Source organism: Melanerpes formicivorus, unplaced genomic scaffold (genome assembly GCF_026170545.1).
Source record: "Melanerpes formicivorus ecotype bairdi unplaced genomic scaffold, bMelFor1.0.p_v2 SCAF_4, whole genome shotgun sequence".
In the NCBI taxonomy this organism is placed as follows: Eukaryota; Metazoa; Chordata; class Aves; order Piciformes; family Picidae; genus Melanerpes; species Melanerpes formicivorus.
This window is the reverse complement of record NW_027142356.1, coordinates 22,258,712-22,279,037: the sequence shown is the minus strand read 5'-3', so window position 1 is coordinate 22,279,037 and position 20,326 is coordinate 22,258,712. Positions and strand designations below refer to the sequence as shown.

Genomic DNA, 20,326 nt, shown 5'->3' with positions numbered 1-20,326 from the left:
CCCTAGTCCTATCACTACCTGAGATCCTCAGAAGTCCTTCCCCTGCCTTCCTGTAGGCCCCCTTCAGATACTGGAAGGCGACAATTAGGTCACCTCGGAGCCTTCTCTTCTGCAGACTGTACAGCCCCAACTCCTTCAGTCTGTCCTCATAGGAGAGGTGCTCCAGCCCTCTGATCATCCTCGTGGCCCTTCTCTGGACACGTTCCAGCACCTCCACATCCCTCTTGTAATAGGGGCTCCAGAACTGGACACAGTACTCCAGGTGGGGTCTCACCAGGGCTGAGTAGAGGGGGAGGATCACCTCCCTCGACCTGCTAGCCACACTTCTCCTGATGCAGCCCAGGATCTGATTGGCTTTGCGGGCTGCAAGTGCACACTGAGAGCTCATGTTGAGCTTTTTGTCCACCAGCACCCCCAAGTCTCTCTCCTCAGGGCTATCCTCCAGCCAGTCACTGCCTAGCCTGTATTTGTGCCTGGGATTGCCTCGACCCAGATGCAGGACCCTGCACTTGCTCTTATTGAACTTCATGAGGTTGGCCTGTGCCCACCTCTCCAGCCTGTCAAGGTCCCTCTGGATGGCCTCCCTTCCCTCCAGCGTGTCTGCTGCACCACACAGCTTGGTGTCATCAGCAAACTTGCTGAGGGTGCACTCAATGCCACTGTCCATGTCCCCCACAAAGATGTTGAATAAGATAGGTCCCAGGACTGATCCCTGAGGGACTCCACTTGTCACTGGCCTCCACTGGGACATGGAGCCATTGACAGCCACTCTTTGGGTGTGGCCATCAAGCCAGTTCCTTATCCATCTAGTGGTCCACCAATCAAACCCATGTGTCACCAGTTTGGAGACCAGGATGTGGTGCGGGACAGTGTCGAAGGCTTTGCTCAGGTCCAGGTAAACGACATCAGTTGCTCGCCCCTCATCTATTAATTTTGTCACCTGCTCATAGAAGGCCACCAGGTTGGTCAGGCAGGATTTGCCCTTGGCAAAGCCATGCTGACTGTTCCCAATCACCTCTTCACTATTCTTTTGAGCGAGTAGTGACTCCAGGAGGATCTGTTCCATGATCTTTCCAGGCACAGAGGTGAGACTGACTGGCCTGTAGTTCCCTGGTTCCTCCTTCTTGCCCTTTTTGAAGATGGGGGCAATGTTTCCCCTTTTCCAGTCTGTGGGGACTTCACCAGACTGCCAGGACTTTTGAAATATAATAGAGAGGGATTTAGCAACCTCATCTGCCAGTTCTCTCAGCACCCGTGGGTGTAACCCGTCGGGTCCCATGGACTTGAACACTTTCAGGTTCTTCAGATGATCACGAACCTGATCTGCACTTACAATGGGCAGTTCTTCCTCCCTGTCCCTGGCTTTGACTTCCATAACATCAGGAGTGTGGCTAGAGGCCCTTGCAGTGAAGACTGAGGTAAAGAAGTTATTAAGTACCTCAGCCTTTTCCTCATCACAGGTGACCATGTCACCATTTTCTTTTCTGAGGGGGCCCACACCTTCCCTAGTCTTCTTCTTCCCATTAATATACCTGTAAAAGTTCTTAGTATTCCCTTTAATCTCCCTGGCTAGATTCAACTCAAACTCTGCTTTGGCTTTCCTGACCAGGACTCTTGCTGCTCGGGCAGCTTCCTTGTATTCCCCCTGTTCTACCTGTCCTTCCCTCCACTTCCTGTAGAGTTTCCTTTTAAGTAATAGTGTGTCCAGTAGCTCCTTGCCCATCCAGGCAGGCCTCCTAGCATTCTTACCTGCTTTTCTCTTTGTTGGTACACAGAGCTCCTGGACACAGAGGAGGTGGTCCTTGAATACTGACCAGCTGTCCTGGGTCCCTCTTCCCTCCAGGGCTTTGTCCCATGACACTTTGGCTAGCAGATCCCTGAAGCGATCAAAATCTGCATGCCTAAAGTCTAGGGTCATGAGCTTGGAATACTTCCTCCTGATTGCCCTGAGGATGTTAAATTCAACTGCTTCATGGTCACTGCAGCCAAGGCCGTCTATGAGCCTCACATTGCTTACCAGCCCTTCTCTGTTGGTGAGAACAAGGTCCAGCATAGCACCATTTCTTGTTGGTTCCTCCACCATTTGGAAGAGGAAGTTGTCTTCTATGCAGTCCAGGAACATCCTGGATTGCTGGTGCCTTGCTGTGTTGTCCCTCCAGCAGATGTCCGGGTGGTTGAAATCACCCATGAGGACCAGGGCTTGTGACCTGGAAGCTGCTTCTATTTGCCTATGGAGGGCCTCATCTGCTTGGATCTGCTGGTCAGGTGGCCTGTAGGAGACCCCCACAGTAATATCTTCTTCCCCTGTCCTGCCTTTAATTTTGACCCATACACTCTCAACTAGCTTATCATCCCTCCCCAGTTGGAGCTCCACTGATTCCAACTGGCTATTGACATAGAGGGCAACACCTCCTCCTCTCCTTCCCTGCCTATCCTTCCTAAAGAGTTTATACCCATTTATGCCTACATCCCAGTCATGGGATTCATCCCACCAAGTTTCAGTAACAGCCACTATGTCGTGGCATCCCAGCAGCACAGTGGCCCTTAACTCATCCTGTTTATTGCCCAAGCTGCGCGCATTCGCATAGAAGCACTTCAGCTGGGCTGGCCCTGTCCTCCTCTTGTGAGGAAATGCATAAACATGGATTTTAAAACACTGCTGCTGTCAAATAAAAGGAAAGCAATCAAATGGACAACATTTTTCTAACTTGACCAATTGTGTATTTTTCTATTGACTAGGCCAAAAATATTTTGTTATTTTGGATACTTCAAGGTGTATGTGAAATTTTTGTGTCCCAGTTTGACCTCGAATTATACACATTCTGTTTCATTCAGCATTTGTAGGATTGGGCATTAGCTTTGTAGCTAAGACATAATCTGTGCAGACACTTGAGACAGCTCTACCATGTTGGTGGACATGACACACTAGGCTCTACAACTGCACCACGTGACAGGAAAGAAGCAAGCAGCATCTTGGATTCCCCTTTCTATGCACTTAGTTACATACACTGAATTGTGATTACAGCAAACAGCCATCAAAAGCAGCTGCCATCATTCCTCAGAGCAGGCTGGCTAGGTGAACTGGATCTCCTGAAGTATGGTGCAGGAGAGCCCCCAGTACTACATGGCAAAGGCAGAAACATGGGGCTAACTGTAAGAAGTGTGTTGTTGGAACAAGCTGTGTAAGTCACACATTTGAAGTGCCAAACGCAGCAGATGTATGCCTTGCTAAATAATACACTGAAGTCTAGTCACAGTTTTCCTTTCCTGCCTGTTCTGTAATTAAGAAAAGACAGTAGCTTATTGTTACTACCACGGTCATTTGCAGCCTGCAGTTTGTGTCTTCAGAGAACTCAAAAGACAATTAGATTGCTGTTGTACAGAATATATGCTTCTATTATGAAAAGCAATTTCTAGAAACACTTTACCATGGAAAAGGAATAGTGAGATGGCTCCTTTGTGAGGAATGTTTTACGGAGACCAAAGCTCCCAGCAGAGGACCACACAGACAAGTGTGGTCCTGCTTTAAGAAATCCCTGCATGAAAACACATCGCCTTTCTTGCAGCTTGTTCATATATATGAACAACCTTTTCTGCTGGCTTTAATAGCATTTAATTTCCATATACTAATGATTTATTAGTTCTATTACCTCTGGTTATTCTCCACACTGCAGAACAGCAAGCTGAATTCCATTTTGCTTCACAGGTGAACAGTCACATACACAGCAGAGGAAGTATTAATATCCAGCCTCACTTACACCTTGGCATTTTCATTTTCTTGACAAGACCAGCATGACTGTCATGACTACATATTCCAATCTTTATAACTCAAAACCATGACTCAAAGACTGCCTATCATGATTTGCGTGTGCATTTTAGACAGAATGTGCAATGCTGGTTGCATGACAGCAACTGCCACTGCAGGCATGAGTTTGGGAACAGTTCTACACTGGCGCAGGTTAGTTCAGCACAGCCACAGGGTGGATTACAGATGTTTTGTTGCAGAACTATCTGTGCTTACTGGCTACTGCAGTTAGAACTGCTCTGAAGAACCAACATATAGTAAGAATGAAGGATGAAACCCTGACTGACCTGCTTCATCCTTTCCCACTCACTAAATGTGTGATGGCACTAACTTCTGAAGTTCTTGTTTTCCACTTTGTTCCCAATGATGCTCATGGTCACACAGAATATGCAAACATGGTACCTGCCATTCTCCATCAATAGCATAAATTCTCATGGGCTTGATCTTGCTGACCTTACATTTATGAAGATGTACTCTGTTCCACAGGTAGATTTAGCTGCTACATGGTGCTTCTCAAGAGTTAAAGGCAAGAGATAGGCCCACATACAATGGTTCTTTTAAAACATATTTTTTTCTCCATGATCTTGTATTCAGTTCTAAACATTACAACAGCACAGATCACCAAATCAAAGCACATTTTGTATGGCAGAAATAATGCTACCATCCCAATAGGATTTCCACACATTACTCTAAACTGACCACTTTGAAAATGTATCTGTTTTTCCACAGGGTCCTTATGAAAGCAAAACAAAACAAAACAAAACCAAACCAGCTCATATTTATAGTCATTCATAGAGGAACAAAACATTTTCCACACTTCCCACTGCAGAGGCAAAGATATAAATCAGAATGTGCTAACTTTGAATAGCTCTGAAATGTGTACTCATTTAAAGAGCTTCCAGTATTTTCTCATGGTTGATGAAATGAAAAAGCAAATATAGAATATGGCAAGAGGAATAAAATCACCAACTATCAACAGTGCTCTCTAAGACCACAAAACTGAACAGCCTAACAACTTTAAATTATGGCTGTACTTCTTCAGCAAGTATCCTAGGATGGGTCAGCAGGCATGGCCATCATGAGCTGACACAGCTCAGACAGCAAGCAGATGGCAAAAGGATACATATAGGTCATCACCCCAAGTCACCTTCAAAGCTGGCTACTGAACCTGCTGTTTGATACTGCATAGGTCAATGCTGACCCACTGACCTGCTCAGAGCATGGCTCACCCAGCCTAGCACCCCAGCTTCTCAGTGCCAAGACATGTACAGCACTGCTTTTTACATGCCAGGAAAATGTTCAGATGATCATAGTCAGGGTGATCCTCTGAGAGATGAATGCAGTTAGTAGGTGTAGACTAACCTTAAACCCAGCATTGTTCTAGGGAAGAATGATAGCTTCTGCTTGATATTGCTATATAACTATCTGACTCATTGTCCATTCTCTAACCTTAGCCTAACATTTAGTTTCCAGGTTTAGCAGTTTATCTGTGTTTAAAATGCACCTTTTTAGTGAAGTTGCATCTTCGATGGTAAACACAAAAACGCTCTGCAAAATACATTTGAAGAGCTGGTTTAATAACTATCAGGAGAAAGGACAGATAAAACAGAATTGGTAATGCTTTTTTTCCCCCAGAGTTGAAAGAAAGGAATTTTTTTTAGAGCAACAGATGTAATACTATTGTATCTAAAAAGTTTGGTGGAGTACTGATTTCACAAAGGATGAATTCCTAAGGAAAAGGTATGCAACAGTAAAAGCCCAAAGAAAGTCTCAAACAGAGCTGATCAGGCCTGGTCAGAACTTTCAAAAGCCCTATACTGGTTCCAAAATGAGTATTTAATTGAAGAAGCTCTCAAGAAAGGGCAAATAAAGCAAGCTGAACACGTTTCCTCCAGCTGGAAGCCAGGCAGAGAACAAGCTGCTGGCAGGAGAATGGCCCCATGCTCCCCAGTTACCAAGAATCAGCAGTATTTTAGCTATGCAGTCCCCAGTACACACAGCTCTCCTGAGCAGGGAAGGTGCACCACTGTGTCCAATATGATTGAAAAAATATTAATAGGGGGAAAAAACGTCCAATGACTAACTTCAATCAGGTGATTACAACATCCACCAGAAAGCAAAAGCTTAAAGCAAAGCAAGAACCCAACTGGGTCTTTCTGGTGACCACAGCAGCTGTTAAACTGTTGGGGCTTTCAGTTCCTTGCTTACTTTGTGAATGTACTGACTGATTTTCATTTGACTTGACCATTTAAAAATAAAGGAACATTTTGCTCAATCTTTATCTCCAATTTAAAATTTGAACATAATCCCCCTCAAATTGTCAACAAATGTATATTTACTACATATTCTTCAGAATACTGTCAAATCTAACACTCAACTCTTCAAAAACACTCATTTTCTGTAGTCCATATTAAAAGAAACCTGGGGATAATGAACCAACTGTCATGTTAATCCATTGCCATCTCACTATATGAACCTTACAGGACCGGACTAGAGTTTGGGAATGCCGAGTTAGCACAATAAGCATTTTATGGCTTACCTTAGGACATCAAAACTAAACTTAATATAGGGAAAAAAAAAATACTACTTTGATGTAGCTTTCTCTATACTGTACTATTACATCCAAATAATTCTGTCCTAATCAAAAAACCTCAAATGCTAATTGTCAATAACAGCATATAAGCAAAGAGATATAATTTGCTGTTGCAGGGACATTCCCCCTATTTCTGCCTTATTTTATTTCCTTTAAAAAGACGTAATAGTAACTCTGAGTATGTTTGCTGTCTTATTACATACAAAGAGAACATTTCCACACAAAGCATAAATTAAAGAGAAACAAACAAGCAAACAAACAAAAAGACAAAACAAAAACCCACAAAAATCAAAGGATACACCAGTAAGTCAGCAGGACTCTGGCCTGGTGAACAGTATTTTCAAAGGCAAAGGCAGAGCCTTGACTACATAACCTACAAAGGTCAAGCACTGCCACATCACCCCACCAGGTCAACCTTGCTTATTTATCTTATTGAAGTTTCCCCAAACTATCTTTTTAATCAAAGACCTTTTCAATGAAGTTTGTGCCTGCAGATCCAAAGAAAGTGCAAGGCACAGTCTGGTAGTAAAATTTCACTGCCGTGGTAAACAGTGATGATATTTCTTTAAAGGCACCGCACCAAAAGATACATGTTTCCAGCACAGGTACAGAATGAAGCCTGATATGAGCACAATGATATGTATTTGCTGTTCTTATAGTAAAAGCATTAAGAAACATGCAAGATGCTCATCCTAATCTTCATGAACTGATTTTCTACTACATAGACTCCCCTAGTACGTTCACTTTAATAGTTCAATAGCATGAATGCATTTTGCCAAGGCTGTCTGCTTTCTGTGTGACCTGCCACTTTATTCTTTTCTATAGGTTAACTGAGAACATGAAGTATGTTAAGTACATGTGTACTTTAAACCCATATAGCCTCTCTCAATGAAAAGTGTTGACTGTCTGGACTTCACTGTACAAATCTTACACTATTCCTCTCCTCAAAAATGGGAGGTCTGGGTGTAATTTTTTACCTTTTCTCCATTCTTGTTATCAGCCCACAACATCTGTAAAATGCCATGGCACTTTGCTCAGCATGTTCTTCTGTTTATACAATCTGACACTGTCAGACTTAACTACGAGAAAGGGGAGTGGGTTAGAATATTTTTGTAAGCAGTTTGTATTGCATTGTGCACAGTGAATACCAAGTACACATCACTGCACTTTCGTATAGCTGATTTTTTGGCATATAGGTTGTGGGCACTTTTCTCTTTGAAGATGGTCAGTTCTATCGGATTTTATTCATAAAAACAAAAGACACACCTTAACTGTCACCATGGATGTATTTTTAATACTGTTCTGCCACACAGCTTTCTTTAAAGGCCAGAATCTGCACTCTCACCCTTCATACAGCAAATTGTGCGTGATTCAAGGAGAATATGCCATTTCCTGCATTCTTTACATTAGATTTCTTATTAGATGAGATTCCAGTGAAGGTACATGTCCAAAAATTGTTCAGCTGAGACCATTAGTTTTTTCCTTTGTGACTTAACTCAAAATTCTTCCAAAATGAAAACTCAGCATGTTAAACCAATGCCTTAGACATGTCCCTCTGATTTGCAGCATTATGAATATGCTATCAATTTCACATGAAAGATCAGAGAAACAGTAATTGAAGAAACTGCAGCTTCAAAAAAAAAGCAAGTGGCCTCAAAATGTTCCAAAATAAAACACTCCTAATTCAAAATGTTATGTGAACCTCTTCTTCATATGTTGAGCAAATGTACTCCATGCTGTAAGAAAATGCCAAAAGTAGTTTAAAAATAAACTATTTTTCCCCTACAGTACTATATGAAAACATCATTAATCATCATAAAAATTGCCTTGTTTACTTTAAAAAAGGATGCATCCCCATTTTACTTTGATGCATATTACAATCTGCTGCGTATTAACATGGTGTAATGCATGGATTTAAAGAAAGTTTGGGTTTTTTGTTCCTCAAAAAGAAATTTTTGCATTTCAACTTTTGGTTTCAACCTGTATTGTAATTTAAAAACAACAACTTTCAAGTAACGAAAATCTTTTAAGAAGTGACTGTTAAAAAACTAATGTTTCCATTTTCTTCAATAAAACAGAGCTTGTCAAAGTCCTTAACTGTAATGGATCTATTCTGGTCTTCTAAACCAATTAGAAAAATGATTTTAAGTCAGTTTGACATTAAATTGTATTTACATATGGTGCCATAGTACAGTAATGGAAGCAGTACAGCACTAAATTTGCACATTACCAAAACAAGAAAAATATGACAGCAAAGAAACTGTTCTGCACAAGTTCTACACTTAACCCCTCTTTTTGCATCCATTACCAGGCACTGTTAAAGAGATAGGATACTGGACTTTTATCTGTCTTTTGGCTAATTAAGTTAATAATTCTTACACACTTCAATTCATGTGTCTTTAGGTGTGTTCGTCCCTTTTACTCTTCCCCAGATGGCTACGCTGCTAGACTGCTCCACATCTCTTAGAGAACGTTTTAGTTGAATGATGTCCTATGCTGTCCACTGCACAGGTTTTTCTGCCACACTTGTGACTGTATCCTGTGACTTATATCTTTAATTACCTTCTTAGCTCTAACTATAAATACAGCATCCTTCAGATAGTTTATTAGGAATCAACGGGAAAACCCATTGGCTTTTCAACTTGTACTGTTCTAATAAATTCATGAATGCTGTTCATAGATGATCAGATAGCTACAAAAGGAAACATAATGAACCCAAGATGTTGTTTACACCAACAATAGAAACAAACAACTGCATGAGTCACGAACTAGCAGAGAAACTGGTTTACAGTTCCCTATCCATACATTTTTCTGATCACACAGTTCTTTAATGTTGTTGGGTTTTTGTGTGGATAGTCTATCATCAATCAAATAAGAAATACTTGGGAAGGGAAATACAGCAAGTTTTATAAGAGCTTACCACAAGCAATAAACATAGTATCCAAAAGCTAAAACAAGCATCATTAATAAAGATTTGTTTAGAATTCAAAACACTTTTAAATGGAATATCTATTTGCTCAATAAAAGGTTCTTCATTCTCACTGCCATTAAATTTATCTGTATACATTATCCCTATAAGAGTACTTCAAACAAAAAATGAAGTCCCTTCAAGAAGCTTGAACACAGCCTCCGATGCAAAGCTAAAAGCTCTCTTGATACACGCATACAATTGCTTTAATAAAGCAACAGTCTAAGTTAGCCATAGCAGTGAAGAATTCAGGTTATGGTTTTTACTTCATTTTATCCATTTCTCTTAAAAATGATCAGGGAGGGAAAGAAAACTAATGTATAGATTTTCAAATTTGCAATCTAGATGCCATAATATAGAAAATAAATCGACCATGGGGACTCCGACAAGTCTATTGGGACAGTTTTCAAATGACCAATTATTTAACTGTGGAGATCCAGCTCCCTAATTATTGACTGATCTATGTATTTTTGGCATTGGCTATGCCCCAGAGACTCTGATTTGACAGACTTAAAAGTCCACAGTTAGGTAAATTCTGAAATAGCCAAGACAAGCAGACCAACTTCCTTCCTAGGAAGGTTGATTCCTTCTGTTCATCAGAGTAATTTGGGGACCATGTAAGAAAGCAAAAATACTCAACATTTTGAAAGACTAGAGCCTTGCAATATTTCATATTCCAAAAAGCCAATATATACACACATACAACAGTCCCAAAAATCCTTAAAACATAATGTCTTGTGCCAAGGCCATCATAAAGCAAAATAATTGATCAGGATGCATCCATATGCAAGGGCTGGTTCTCAAGTAAAACAGCGGCTGCAGGTTAACCAACCACATTTGTAGATACACTGCTCATGTTATTCCCAGTTGATGCTAATAATTATTTTAAGATCAGAAAACAGGGGCTGTTTTGTGGCCATGGGAACAGTAACTGAATGTCTGCCTTCAAAATTCCGCCCTTCAAAAAATTCCAACCAGATTTGCTTTTACTATAATTGTTTTCTTGCTCTCATTGTCACTCCTTTACCGAAGCTCTCTCAAAAAACAAGAGGCATGCAGAGTCACATTAGGAAGTAAAAGGCAGGAAAGAGATTTACAATGCTAATCACTGAATCAAACAGGGAAGCAGCTGGATATAACAAGGCCATGGCCAGGGGGGATTTATCCTAGCACAGTATGAAGAAAAAAGGTTAGTACAGAAACAGAGAGATTAAATGAAAGGACAAGTATCTTGAAGGATCTCTGTTGCTCCTCAAGAGTAAGAAATTTGGATATTATTATACAAATACAACACTAATGTCCTCATTACTTCCCTACAATGATGAATAGATTTGCAGCTGAAAACAGTGGGTAAGTGGCATACTGCTTGCCCTGTATTGTACTGGCACATACAGTTTCCTATTCTCCTACTTATTTCAGTGAGTGCAAAGGCTCCATGTTAAACCTAAACCCTCCATCTTCCTCTAGAAATACTTTCCAGCAGAATCTAAGTTTCAACTGTACGACATGACTCCAAATAAAAAAATATAACAAACCCAAAAAAATCCCCAAACAAAGTCAAAGTAAAGACACATATTGTATAATGATAGCTTTTCTGAACCATAGGCTCACAGTACCTGTGGATGTATCCACTGTGAAAAAAGAAGAAAATTCTCCCAGGACCAGTTCATATGTGACAACGCCATATATTCCTGAATCTCTGTCTGTGGCAACAACATTGATGATCTCTACTCCTGGTTGTGTGTGACTACTGATGCTCGTCACATAGACCTCTTGTTCAAAAACAGGTTGATTATCATTAATATCTTCTATCTCAATGCGAACAAAAGCTTGGGCACTCAGCCCACCCTGTTGGATAAAGCAAAAAGTTAAAAATAGAAAAACAAGATAAGTTTTAGAAGTGCAGACCTGGCTTCAGCCCATCATTAGGAAATGGAACATACTTCAACAACATAAAGCAATGAAAATGTCTGTTAAAAATCAACTTTAATACCCCAAAATGCCACATTTAGGCAACCATGCACTCAGAGCAACTCCAGCGGACTGACTGAGCACAAGAAGTAGTTCAGCTTCTTGTGACAGTGGAGCCTAAACATTATTTTTGTTAATACTAGCAAGTATTATGCATGTCAAATACTTGATAGTCTAACCTCACCCGGTTTTTACTACAATCACCTACATACATGCCACTCCTTCCTCCACTGTGACAAGTACTGGGCTTCCATTAGCCTCAAAACTACTGAGAGCCATGAAACCCCATGCAAATACGGAGAAGCAGACACGTGCAGACCTCCTGGGCTCACTGCCAATACGCCAACCTTACTTCAGAGTGAATCCCTTCTCCAATACCTTGATTTCAAAGGGAAGGGAAATCCCTGTGCAGGAGCTAAAAGGGAAGGCCCATGTGCTCTGTCAGAAGATGCTCTGCAGCTCCACAGCTGTCATGTACTTTAGGACAGAAATCAGAAACATTAAGGAAAGAGGGCAAGGAAGAAGTGAGGTCAGGATTAAAAATCTTAAAACATGGTTGGAACAGCATGAAACCAAACTGCAAAAGTTCATGAGAACTTGTATTAAACTGCTTTTTCCAAGTTTCAATAATGCTAAACAGACATAAAAATCCAATCCAATTTGCATTTATCCAAAGGAGTTATATAAACACTGAAAAGTCTCTGGAAATTAGGTTCCCCCATTTACTTTAGAATGAATCGATCTCTCAGGAGACAGACCAAATTTTACAATAGGTAGAGATCCTTCTTTTCCTGAGGCAGCAGTGCATTCCCCTCACACAAGTCAAGTACTGTATTAACTTATTAACTTACAATGTTAGCTGATTATGGCCCAGTTCGTGTTTTGGCTATGACAATTTTTTAACTATAATCCCAAGTGAGAAGAAACAAAATGCTTCTACTTTGAATCACATGGATACACTTAATCTACTCAGAATCAAGCATGACATAGCATATCTTGAAAAACACGAAGATTGATTTTAAACAAATCTGTTGCTAGCTGAAAAATAACATTTGTCAAAATATGTTACAAGCAACAGAAAGCCACAGTTAATTTTTAAATTCCCTTTCTTAAAATGTTCAATTTTTAGCTTCCATTCTGCTGTTTGATGCAACAAGACAGAATTGACAGTATTGTCAGATTTCACAGTATGTGTGATCTAAATCTCTCTCAAGGGCTTGTGGAGGTTCCCCAAACAACATAGCTTCATCTGATTTTTTTTTTCCAGACAGAGAAAAAACATACAATTTTAACACCACTACAAGAAATTTTCACCTGCCTGTAAATTCAAAGACTCCCCAAATGCCTGCTGAAACTGTTTCTGATCTATCATACATGCATAAATACCGGTGTCATGACTAAGGATGCAGTTTGAACATGGGATGTTCCAGGAAGAGCTGGCATGTGAATCACAGGAGGGTCACCTTCTCTACAGGAACAGCTCTACACTTTGCCACAGCTCAAGAGAGGGAGTTAGATGCAGACAATGTGGGAATCAGTGCAAACCTCCTTCTATAAACCTAGCTACATGATGTCTTTTCATATAGAAGCATTTCAATTATGAGTACCAAATATATATGTGAAGTCGTTGACTTTGGAACCACAAATGGTGCTGCCAGCTGAAAAGGCTAAAGCAAAGATGATGAGTCTTGTCTCAACTTTATCAGTGAAAGTGCTCCCGGAACAAGCACTCACAGAATGTTTATTTACACCAGCATAACACAATCTATTTTCCACTTGCCCCTACATGGGCTCTTGAGTGCAATTTCAGTTCTCCCACTATGCTCCTCCATGTAACACATAAAAGACATGACTGACAAGATCCAAAACCATGTAATGAAGTAGGCACGAACAGGTGGAGGAAATGGATACTTTTGCTGTAAGATAAACTGAGCACCACCTGGAAAATACTTTCTTTTCCTCCACGTTTCTAATTAAATGTTATTTTCTTTCCTTTTCATCTCCTCCTGCTTTGTAAACATTGACCCTTCACTCTTCCTCTTTATCTTTTCTCCCCAGATCATAGCCTTTACTTTGAAATCCATTCCTAATGTCTTCAATCCATCAAAAACAACAGCGGAATGCCAGGAGACAAAACATCCTGCTGTAATTCTGAATACTAAAAATTTACAAAAGCCTGTATTGAATTCAGGTGTTCTAGTATTTAAATATCAGATATGCACATTTTTACAAGAGAAATCCATGGGACCTACAAAGTGCTTTCAGTAAAATGATTAAGTCCTTCACTATGTTTCTTCAGAGCACCATAACAGAAAGCACAGGCATTAATTAAAAACAACAAAACAAAACTTTAAAAAAAAATTTGAAATTCTAGCACAACTACATTTTAAAAACATCTTCGATATGCCAACTAGTAACCTAGTTCACTACTTCACTAGTGGTTCACTAGTTCACTACTACAGCAAAAGAAAGTTAGGAAATGCATTGCTTGGAAATGCATTCCAGGCTTCTCACTGCAAATCACCTTTGGACACTTTCACAACCAAATGAATCAAGGCACTGTTTTCTTCTAGTCTTTTCCAGAAGTTGCACTACCAAAATTTTCTGTTATGTGGCACTGAGTAGGTGGAGTACACCAGACATCTGGATGTGCTCCTAAACAATCAACATCTCATCCTTGCCAAGCAGATCTGAAATGGACTATTTCAAGCACATACAACTACATTGTGCTTGATGCTTTATGAATACCCACTTCCAAGCACCCCATCTTGTAAAGCAGGAAAACTTTCAGACATACTGCTGCAGGGAGGCTGTAACCAGCCACAGATGCAGCAATGGCATCATTAGCTAGACAGGATACAGAATTTATTCAGGAAAATCACTGGCACTCACAGTAGCCACACAGCCCTGGCACAAGTTACTGTTTTATTACTGCAGTAGTAATCTTGAAAAGCAGGGAGCAGGGGTAACCTAGACTCCACCTGTTCCCACAGGAGGAAGAAAATCAGCAGAGACCAACACATCCTAGAAATTGTTTTTAACAACTTTAGGAGTAATTAGGGATTTTACAGGCAATTTTACCAAATTGGGTCAAAATTTATGGTTCATGAGGTAACACTTTCTTCCTTCTACAGGCATAATAATTTATTCAAAATCCAATATTACATTCTTATTTAAAAGTATACAGCACATCCAAGTTCACAAATGCATTCACAAATTTGGCAGTATGGAAAGGCAAAACTTACCCCATCTATAGCTTTTACTAAGAGATCATAAGTGGTTGGATTCTCCTCTCTGTCAATGTCTTGAGATACACAGATCTGACCAGTACGTGGGTCAATATGGAAGGCTTTGGATTTCTCATAATAATGAAATCCATCATAAAGAGAATACCCAATTTCACCAAACTGGTCAGCATCTGCATCTGTTGCCTTGACCTGCAAAGAAACAACAGATTAAAAACAAGCAAAACAAACTAACCAACCACAAAAAAAACCCCAAACAAAACCCAACAACAAAAGAACAAAGCCAGTGAATCTACTGTTCGAAAAATCAGATACTTTTTCAAAAGTTACCTGTTTGTATTGTAAAAGTAAATGGCAAAAACAATAAATACAAACACACTCTGCTACCTAAGTTGTCTGCAGTTTATAAAACAGTAACTGCTACTCGCAGTGTAATTACTGCAACAAGCATGTAAGATTGATTAGATCTGTCTGTAACATTCCTTGTTTATCACGCAGTTACCTCAATCAAGTAGACTTTCCATGACTGGAAAAGTCATACATATTAAGCCATGTCAGTAGGCCATACCTTAAGCTACTTTCCCTTCACGTTGTTTTTAAAAGTGGAGGTAGGTCTTACAAATCCCATGTCACGCATAGATCAGAAATGTGCTGCAAGACATTCTTACCTATTTTCTAAAAGACTCCTCAGAGCTAAATTTAGAAAGAAGGCATGGTGGCACAGTGATTCATACAAGTTAAGAACTGGAAGGGTTTTAATCTCCAGTCCACTGTCCAAAGCGCTAGAGTTCTACTAACACAACTCCCAAAGCAGGACCATAGAATAAAAGCTGCCTGGCTGCACTGTGACATAACCGTGCTGTTTTATCAGCCACCAAATATAAAGTCAATTGGATATTCGAGTGTGCAGCTCTTGTTTTTTGGACCAGGGGTAGATTGATTAAATACATATCTGATAAACAGAGTAGTTTCGTACATTGTTCCTTTTATTGCCCTAAAATCTCTGATTACAAAAGCTCTTCTCTGGTATGTTCTATTGTGAAAGCTTTACTTAAATTTACCAATATCTAAGAAAATAATTTGTAAAATATGTATACATGAAGAATGCCGGTATTTTTAGCTCTCTAATTTGTCAGTACTAGAGTTAAAGAATAAACCTTTATTAGAATAAACCTTTATTAGAATAAACCAAACCAGGTTGGAAGAGACCTTCAAGATCATCGCGTCCAACCCATCAACCAATCCAACCCACCCAAACAGCTAACCCATGGCACCAAGCACCCCATCAAGTCTCCTTCTGAACACCTTCAATGACGGCGACTCCACCACCTCCCCGGGCAACCCATTCCATAGCGCAATCACTCTTTCTGTATAGAACTTCTTCCTAAAGGATTCATCCTCCTCAGTTCAGTTCATTTTCTACTTTACTTGTCCTGCTAGTAAAATCACGGCCTTAAAGACCAGCCAGTGCCTTCATAGTACACTTGCTTCTTTGCCCAGAGAGGAATTGTTTTGGCATTAAGATAATGAACTGGGACAGAATCAAAACCAAGTGAACAAAAACATGGCTTGAGCAGGCTAAAAAACAGAAGTGGGAAAAAAGAAGCCAAGTACAAACAAAAAGGTTACACTGCATCAGTTACCTCTGTGAGAATTTTTAAATGACAGCCCAAAAAATACATGTGTTACTTCAATTATTTTTTTTTCTCATTGTGGTTTGTTGGTTGTTTAAGGACAACCAAAGGTTAAGTGAATTTCTTCATTTCTGCATGGGATGTTTGGGATTTGCTGTATTTCAGAAGAGGTATTACTGTGACTGTAATTGCAACACGTACTGCAGTGCATTTTTCCCCTGCCAAACAATTTCTAACAGCACTGAAGGCTATTCTATTGTAAATAGAAAGCTCCTCCAGCCTAGCCCCATGCTCATAAAGCCCTCCATACCCATATTCCCACCCTCGCAGTTTGTATCCCACAGCTGCAGCAAGGGTGCAATACACAGCCACTCACTCTGGGTAAGTTAGAGGCAAAACTCACATTTGCATTCAGTTAACAAAGACCTGTCTTTAAAAATGCTTCACAGCTGTATATAAATCAAGTCTGCAACATACATATTTCACAACCCTTGTATCTTGTCATTTCTGTCATGAAAAATAAAAAGAAAATCCCGTAAGTTCAGTGTGCTCTTGGGACTCTGCCACCCTGATGCTATGGAACAGTAACTCAATTGGTTCTTTTAAGTATTTAAATTTGTATCTTCTTCCTGAAATCTAACACAGGTGCAATACTGAAAGGCTCTGTTTCCCGGTGCCTGCATGCAGTTACATGTGTAAATGCTAACATTTGTCTGCAGCTGAGCATGTGTCATTAATTACAGGTGTGAAATTCAAGAGTATTGTTAGAACTTCAGCCCATTATGTTCAGCGACTTGCCTGTTCTTGTAAATTATGCAGTCTTCAGACTTTGAGCAGCACAAGCAAAGGCAGAACAAATACACATTTACATAAAAATGCTTCAGTTCAAAGCAATATAAATTTGAAGGTCTGTGATCAAATTTAATTGCTTTAATAATCACAAGGAGCAGAACTAAGTGGCATCATTTCTTGCATTTATAAAAGCACAATCTTTCTCCCTGTTCAAGTTGCTCACATCCATTCAATTTCCACCTGCTTAGTAGTCCTTTTTTAATCATTCAACATAGAAGCTTTATTCTGAAGAAGGAAGAATCTGGAATTAAAAGTGAATTAGAAATTTACGGTAGCAGACTGCTGAAGTTGAATGGCACTACACCTGAGATCAGAGTAGCAATTAACTATTATCATAGAATCATTTAGGTTAGAAAAGATCCTTATGATCAGTGAGTTGATGCAAGCTGATTTAGAAGGAGGAATCCAGTGAAAACATACTAACAAATTCAGGTTTTCTGTACAGTTCAGAGACTAAGTTATCAGATATTTTAGAAATTAAAGCAGAGTAATCACAGCCCAGAAAATGTTTGGTTATGATACTACACTGTGCTAGTACCAGTCCTATTACAGCACTTAAGTGCCTGATAGTTGTGAATTACAGCAGTCCAAACAGGAGGAAATGAAGGCAGCAGTAGGAATTTTCACAGTGAATTGATCAAGAGTGTTGTATGTTAGCAGTATCACTGAGGTGACAGAGCTGAAAGGATTTGTGTGTCTTGGAGATGTGGGAGGCAAGAATATCAAATTTGTAACACTTCTGTCCTGACAGACTGAATACTAGATTGAGATCCAGAAGAAAATAAAGAGGGTAAAAGGAAAGGTTATACTCACAGAGCCTCTCTCATTCTTTCACTGAATGTTTTCAATATGCTAAGTTGCAAGACACATGTTAAGAAGTATAAACTTGGGGAAAAGTAACTACAGGACAAAGTATTTCCCCATGAATCATTTTTAAAAGCCAACAAAAGTCATAGTATGGATAGCTACTGGCTGGACGACTTCTCTGTAACCTACATCCTTTAGCTTCATTGTATGCTGTCTAGACTGTAAATCGAGCAGAGAAAAAAAAAAGCAGCCAAATTTTTATTACAAATGTCAACAAGAAAGAAGAAAGTAATAAATGGTCAGAACATAGACATCCTCTCAGGAAAGAGAAAAAGCGAGACTTAGAAAAACATTAAGGAGAACAACTTTAAAAAGCTGCTCCATCTGTATGATGCTCGGACTAGCACATGAGGACCATACCTGGTAGAAACTAGTAGACAAAGGGTAAAAGAAGATAAAGAAGGAAATCAGTGTTGGAATAAACATCTGCATACAGAAAGAGGAGATGATCTCAAAACAAAATGAAGTGAACCACTGTGTTTTAAGGATCATCAACCTCACCGAAAGGTACACCTCAACCCTGTAACACATGGGTAGGTTTGATTGGAGGAAAAAAAAAATGCTGGCAAGACACTTAAACTGGAGGGAATAGAAATATTTTTCAGTGCTATTCTGAGAAAGGAGAGACATTGTCAATGATGGAGAATGGAATCAATGCAAACGACCCATATGATCTAGTATTGTTTGTTTATTAGGGGAACCTCTACAGCTTATATAGACTGGCAGAGCATCACTGGCATCGCTTCATTGGTTCCCCACAAGTGACCCCACATTGTACTATTATAGATTATTGGTTAAACTACTAATAACACGTGAAGTTGTTGCTCACCCTATGAGTCCTGTTATTCCAAGATAACTCTGTTTATAGCTACCAGTACCTTGCTTGAGTTACAGTGCTGTAGGCACAGCACTGTTTTGCTAAACTGCTAACTACTTCTACACTTATGCTAAGCACGGCCTACCACCATGTCAAGCTCTAAGCTTATATTGCCAGATTGCTCACACCACTTATTGCTATGACTGCCACAAGACATTATTGCTTATAAAAAGAAAACATTGGTCAAATCCTCTACTGATTCCATTTACTTCAGTAGAATGGTGACAACTCACAGCAATAGGCAGGATGGCCCCATATTTCACAAGCATGGCACAGTGTTACCAATAAATGAATAATAAACAACATTATAGAGAATTATCAGTTCCTAAAGCCCAGATTGCATTTAAACATTAAGCTATTTTAAAAGTCTCACCCTTTATTTTTTTAAATTTTCATTTCCACTGCCTTAACATCCTCAAGCAGACATTTAACCATGTCACCCTCCCATTTCAAAAGACTGAAGTTCCTATTGTGTGCACTTGCAGCCCGCAAAGCCAATCAGATCCTGGGCTGCATCAGGAGAAGTGTGGCTAGCAGGTCGAGGGAGGTGATCCTCCCCCTCTACTCAGCCCTGGTGAGACCCCACCTGGAGTACTGTGTCCAGTTCTGGAGCCCCTATTACAAGAGGGATGTGGAGGTGCTGGAACGTGTCCAGAGAAGGGCCATGAGGATGATCAGAGGGCTGGAGCACCTCTCCTATGAGGACAGACTGAAGGAGTTGGGGCTATACAGTCTGCAGAAGAGAAGGCTCCGAGGTGACCTAATTGTCGCCTTCCAGTATCTGAAGGGGGCCTACAGGAAGGCTGGGGAAGGACTTCTCAGGATATCAGGTAGTGATAGGACTAGGGGGAATGGAATGAAGCTGGAGGTGGGGAGATTCGGGCTGGATGTGGGGAGGAGGTTCTTCACCATGAGTGTGGTGAAACCCTGGAATGGGTTGTCCAGAGAGGTGGTCGAGGCCCCGTCCCTGGGGGTGTTTAAGAGCAGGCTGGATGAGGCTCTGTCCAGCCTGATCTAGTGTGGGGTGTCCCTGCCCATGGCAGGGGGGTTGGAACTAGATGATCCTTGTGGTCCCTTCCAACCCTGAATGAAACTATGAAACTATGAAACTATTTACACATTTTAATTACTTTCTTTCCTAGGTGTTGTCTCCTGTTATATAAAAAAAAAACAACCCACAGACAGAATCGATTTTGAAAAGTAGAATCAGTATGATACGCAAAATGGAAGAAATTACTTGTACACACCAAACTGTATCAGGAAATGCAATCTTATTAACGATGTGGATCAAAGGGCCAGGACCTATGCAATTTGCAGGATTTGGAGCATGCACCCTTAGAGCCAACTGTGTTGCAATGCTGAATTTCACATGTGTACAAGCTTCCAGAAACACCATCAGACATCTTCAGTTCAATGCTCTCATTCTTAACCCTGGTTGTACAATATTACAAAGTACAAAACCACTGATCTTAAGTCATAGCTGCCTGAGACAGTGTGAACAATAATGCTGATAC

General features: G+C 40.2%; 1 protein-coding gene across 1 annotated transcript in view; it reads right to left on the bottom strand.

Moving 5' to 3' along the window:
- The window catches only part of DCHS2 (dachsous cadherin-related 2), a gene marked incomplete at its 5' end in the record, with an annotated part of 66,385 nt that extends 51,593 nt beyond the window's left edge, over positions 1–14,792 (bottom strand). Inside the window, 2 exons of the mRNA XM_068136752.1 lie at positions 10,983–11,214; positions 14,583–14,792. Coding sequence (XP_067992853.1) covers positions 10,983–11,214; positions 14,583–14,792 — 442 coding nt within the window. The remainder of the gene's footprint in view (positions 1–10,982; positions 11,215–14,582) is intronic.
- Positions 14,793–20,326: the final 5,534 nt, after the last annotated feature.